The 5,748-nt window shown below is 34.9% G+C and overlaps 1 protein-coding gene across 1 annotated transcript; it reads right to left on the reverse strand.

Moving 5' to 3' along the window:
- Positions 1 to 380: 380 nt before the first annotated feature.
- On the reverse strand, positions 381 to 5,069 carry LOC113568602. Its single transcript, XM_035523081.1, has 8 exons — positions 4,794 to 5,069; positions 4,522 to 4,596; positions 4,398 to 4,412; positions 3,953 to 4,231; positions 3,448 to 3,552; positions 3,217 to 3,330; positions 786 to 914; positions 381 to 553 (listed from the first exon to the last, which is right to left on the reverse strand). Exons 1-8 carry the CDS (start codon positions 4,807 to 4,809, stop codon positions 381 to 383), a joined length of 906 nt encoding a protein of 301 aa, XP_035378974.1. The 5' UTR covers positions 4,810 to 5,069.
- Between the last annotated feature and the right edge of the window lie 679 nt (positions 5,070 to 5,748).

The raw sequence follows: 5,748 nt of genomic DNA on the forward strand, positions 1-5,748 counted from the left end.
CAGCTCATGTTTCTAATCTAACCCGGTCTTGCAGATTCCTCCTTTGTAACATACGAAGGATTCGACCCTTTCTTTTGCAGGAAGCTACCCAGGTGCTTGTGTAGTCTGTTGTGATCTCAAAGATAGACTACTGCAAATCGCTACTTGCTGGTCTTCATCTAGTCTACATCTCTTCTCACCAGATGCACAAACATACAGTGAGGTGTACAGCTTGGCCCAGATGATCAGGCCAAGACTAAGGCAGAATCATTCAAATTCATCTGTCAGCATTGCTGGATAGTGGCATGGAGAGTGTTTCATGAAGGATCTGGATTATAATAGTATCAAATTTCCAAAAATATTGTTCTAAAGGTCTAAAGCATTTAATCATTGCAAATTCTTTACATGTCATACTTACTTCCAGACAGTGTTTCAACAGCCATTGTTATATTGTGGACATTTTTGCTGTTGTTATAGTCAACACGAATTGTACATGTATAATGGCTATCAAATTCCAATGCAGGCACATTACAGGAATTCGGATTTTGGTTCCAATTGCATGAATGTGTTTTTCCTGAAAGAACAAAGAGCACTCGCATCTTAACTCACAAAAAGATGACAAAACTCTTAATAATGAATATGGGCAGAATACACAATGCAAAGAATACTCTCTCAAGTTTTAGTTTCCATTCCATATATATATAATAGAAACTAGAAATGACTGAAAATAAATTCTGATGTAAAAAGAGAAATGTTTTAAAAGATTCTTATATGAAAGAATGTTATAGAAAAGAATTATGTCTTACCTTGTTTACTCTCACATGTGACATTATAGGTAACCTTTTGCTCATCACAGTTTGGGCTTGTTAAACTCCATGATGCCATAATGCTATTAGTACTTGCCTCGAGCTTAGGTTCACTACTATTTTTCCACTCTATAAGAAAATAAATTTAGCAGATGAACATTTAAGTGTTTTATTTTCACTCCATGTCCAAATTAAATAATAAGGTAAAGTGATGTGAACATTTCCATTTTCTCACTATTGATGGCATTTTTGAGGACAATTTGCACAAAACTAATTCAAAATGAGCTAATTTTTAGATATAATGATTTGACAGGTGAATTACATCTCTTTGGAGCAGTATTGCTTTATTAATTCTTTCGACAGAGCATCAGTACTGTACTGAAAAAAAGGCTAAAAATATTTTTGCTCCAGTACTGACAGACAGAAATGGCTTTTTATTTGTTTCAAATGAATCTGATAGTGTACTCAACCTCTTTAAAGGGACAGTCTGGATTGTTAGTCAGAGTGTTGAAGTGCTTGAGCAGTCAGTATAACCACTAGGCCACTTTCAAGTGTGTGCAGTCTAACTTTGGCTATCAGAACAACAGTCCATGGTTAAAAGAAAAAAGATGATTTTTGATATAAACCAAAAATGGGTCACAGAGTCAACTTCTTTGGTGCTGGTAAATTTTGGTATTGTTGTGTCCTCCAATCTTTTTAGAACTCATCAGTGCCTGCTGGTTAAGTAACAGGAATACTGTAATGATAGTGGCGCGATAGATAGATAGATAGATAGATAGATAGATAGATAGATAGATAGATAGATAGATAGATAGATAGATAGATAGATAGATAGATAGATAGATAGATAGATAGATAGATAGATCGATCGATCGATAGATAGATAGATTGATGAGTGCTCTTGCTTATGCACAGATAGCTAAGATATCTAAAATCTGAAATTGCATACTATCCTATGATATACTCTATATAATCCCTGAAGTACATCAATATGAAGCATGTGGAGAAATTACATACTACTGAAACACTAAAAGGTTATGACATGCTCATATGACGGTAAAGGTGTTGAATAACTTACCAAACATTAGCTAGCACATTTTAAACATGAATTAAATTAAACTGCTACATGTAGAGTGAATATGTAATTAAAAGAAAGAGCTGATGTGTGTTTTGATTACGGCCACTGATAGCCCCAGTTCCTTTCTGTGGTGCAAGATGGGATTTTAAAATAGTGTGACAAATGTCCTCTACAGTAATATAAAGACTTAAAATACAAAAGTTAGACTCAGAATCATGCAACAAATGTGCATTTTTGAACTGACTTATTCAACTTTTAAAACTAAACACCAAAAAGACATTTTGGCACAATTTGAAATGAGCCCTAAATGAGTCAAATGTGCTCAGTGGTTAAGGTATTTGACTTGTAATTAGAAGGTTTATGGTTCAAGCCCTGCCACTGTTGGGCCCCTGAGCAAGGCCCTTAACCCTCAAGTTGTACTCAGTCATAATTGTAAGTTGCTTTGGATAAAAGTGCCAGCTAAGTTCTTTAAATGTAAGCAGTACATGCTGCAATGGAGTTTATATATAGATGTGGGTAAAAACATCATTGAATATGTCATTAAATGCATAATTAATAACCGCATGGCTGCAGTTACTGTGGCTAAAAGTAACATAACAAGCTTTTAAAAACTGAATTTTGTAATTGGTTTTGTCCTGAACCTTCTCTGATAACATTCTCTTTGAGGAATAAACCACAAACTGAAAGAGGAAGATAGGTCATGTGACCAATGGATGAAACATGGATTTGTAATTATTTAGAACATTATAAACACAGAATATTTTCCAAAAACGGGATGAAATATATATATTTTTAAAAACAACTGTATCAGTACTTCGAATGCAGAGGCCGATATTTACATTGTGTGGGGATCCATGTGTTATGCATATATACGCTGTTAATTGAAAATGGACAATATGATGGTTTATGTGCCCAAAATAAAGTAAGACATGTAAAAGAAAGGTTTATAAATAGCTGTTTACTTACATTTTGACTATGACAAGGAATGGTAATAAGAATAAGCGAATCAAATCACTGTTAATTCAATAAATAAGTAGAAGGTGAGGTTTAATTGGGTCTTTAGATCTGTGCAACACAAACTGATATTTAATACTCTGACCTCCAGCTCGGAGGTACCACTCTACAAGATGCTAGTGTAATACAGTAAAGTTACTGGAAGCAGGGCTGGGGGTAGTTTCTGGTTTGAACCAGTGCTAATGACAGTTAATATCTAAAATCACAAATCACAATTTGCTTAAAGCACCTGAGATCAATTTAAACATAAGGAGGAAAAGTGTCATCATGTCTAGGATTCTGCGTGCTAGCAAAAATGTCAAACTGTTTTTTAGAGTCTGATACTAATTATCAACTTACCACATTCAAAGTAAACTGGAAATGTCTCAGGGGCAAAGAAAGCGTATGTGGCATTACAAGAGTAATTATGGTAAGGTTCCAGTTTAACATGTTCATTTTCTTTATATGGTCTTGCTGAAAAAAAAATTATAATTGACATATTATTATGTTAGATGATTTTAACAATTTGTGAAACAAACAAAACAAGCAGCACCTCCTATGCATTTTATGCACAACAGTTCTAATGCTCACCAATGGAGTCGCAGCTGAATGTAACATCTCCAGCGCATGTTTCATTTCTATTTGTCCAATAGAATTCGCTGCTGACATTTTTGGTAAAATTGAAAGTAGGTTTATCTGTAACGAACACATTCAGGAAAACCAATGAGATTCTGAATCATTTTTTAAAGATCATATTACACATACTGTGAGCACACAAATATTTTGAAGATTTTATATTTCTAAATGGAAATGAGACAGAGAGACATATTCTAAAGAAAGACTGCATTATTATTATAATACAGGACTCTCTTTTCTCAAAACATGACATCATATTCCACTTAGTTTCAATTATCATTATTATATTCAATTTAACATTATTATTCATTTGTATGTTTGTTATTTTATTTACCAGAAATGGTTTGATATCTCAGACGTCAGTACACAATTGTTTATATGAGTTACTAATACAAATTGTGTGGATAATATTTTATTTAATCACTGTAATAAATATTGAATGTCTGCTTTAATTACTTACCCCAGTAAGTAACATTTGACGAAATTATGTTCTTCTTGAGTGTACAGGTATGGTTTAAACTGACATTATAATATTGGCAAGGCTCCAATTTCTCAAGTGGTATCTCGAAAATACTCTCAGTCATGTTTATCGTTGCACTGGTTATCGTTTTATTGGAAGCGTTATTCTTGAGTATCATAAAGTAGGGTTTACTGGGGCAATTATTTTTATTAAACTCTTCAAACGTCACTAGCAATGCATGTTTACTTTCTATTTTTTTTACTGTTACAGAGGATTCACCTGCAAAGACATTTGTTACACATTTGTTATGGTGTACACACCTGAAAACAAAAAAATATAATGAACCTGGGACAAATGTATCAAAACAAGATTACATGTGTTACATGCTGTGGTACATGCTGTGTTACATTATGCTGTGTTACTTTTAAACATGATGGACACTTACATGTGGAGCAAGAACCTGTTGAGGCAAAAGATTACATTTTAAACCACGTCAATAAAATGTTCTGAAACAAAAGCACTGTTTGCATATGAACTGAACAAACCCGTGACACATTTGACACTATTACCTGCTTCAGTGGATGTGAGTGTGGGTGAGGCTGTGCTAAGACTCGATGAGTCAGAGGTGAATGTGGGTGAGGCCTCTGAAAATAACCAATATTACCAACAGGTTGTAAAGTGTATAACAAAGTTGCCAGCACTACAATACACACATAACATCTCCTATAGTAGCTCTGATCATAAAGGACATCTGCATGAGGTACATCTGGGTTAAATCAAGTGAAGGCTTTGTACAGGGATAAAACAGAAACAAATCTGTGACTAATGACACCTCTGTTACCTGTTGTGGTGGACATGCGTGGGGGTAAGATTGTGTTAATGGAGGATGCTGTGCGCGAAGCGTCAGTGGTGTCTGTGATAATGAGTCCTGCAGATTTTCAACATTATGAACAGGTTGTAAAGTGAGACAAAGTTACCAGTACTACAATGTCAGTAATGAATACATGTTATGATTTGTGCATAAAGGTTTAGTTCACTGAGGTGCTGCTGGATAATTTGCTGCTGGATAATTTGTCCAAAATATTCTACCAAAAGCACATTTGCCTTTACTCTGCAGACACCCAGCTGACACCCAGGAAATAGTGATAATCCTTAGAAAATCTTTCACCAGAAACACCACATTATATAAATGTATTAGTATTCAGACAAAACAGATCTGCTGTGGCAAAGCCCATTTGGACTGATCAATGTATGTGCGAAACACATGAGGATGAGAGAGTGTAGTCTAATCCAGTGTGTCCAGAGGTTATGATCACACTTTCATCATGTAAATCATTCTGCAGTATAAGAGATTATTACAGGTTCCAGCAGTGGTTGTGGTTAATTGTTGGTGTTGTTAATATGAGTATGTCAATATATTTAAAATTACACACTATTTAGACCTGTCTGTGTCTGTCTCTGTCTGTGTCTGTGTGTGTGTGTGTGTGTGTGTGTGTGTGTGTGTGTGTGTGTGTGTGTGTGTGTGTGTGTGTGTGTGTCATGTAGGCTACACAGAATGTTCATTATAATACACTAGTGCACATTTAATTTTATGTTACACATAGATTTTAGTTGGTACTGCCATGAATTAATTTGAGGAAGAGAAAGGTGCTAGCATCATCAGTGGGATTCTGGGTTCAATCCCCATGGAGCACACGTACAATGCTACTGAAAACAATGTTTGTTGCTCTAGATAGGAGGATGTGACAACTGCCATAAATGGAATCGTGGTATAAATACTCTAAAACCTTTGATCT

The sequence above is a fragment of the Electrophorus electricus genome, chromosome 26 (assembly GCF_013358815.1).
Source record: "Electrophorus electricus isolate fEleEle1 chromosome 26, fEleEle1.pri, whole genome shotgun sequence".
Classification (NCBI taxonomy): domain Eukaryota; kingdom Metazoa; phylum Chordata; class Actinopteri; order Gymnotiformes; family Gymnotidae; genus Electrophorus; species Electrophorus electricus.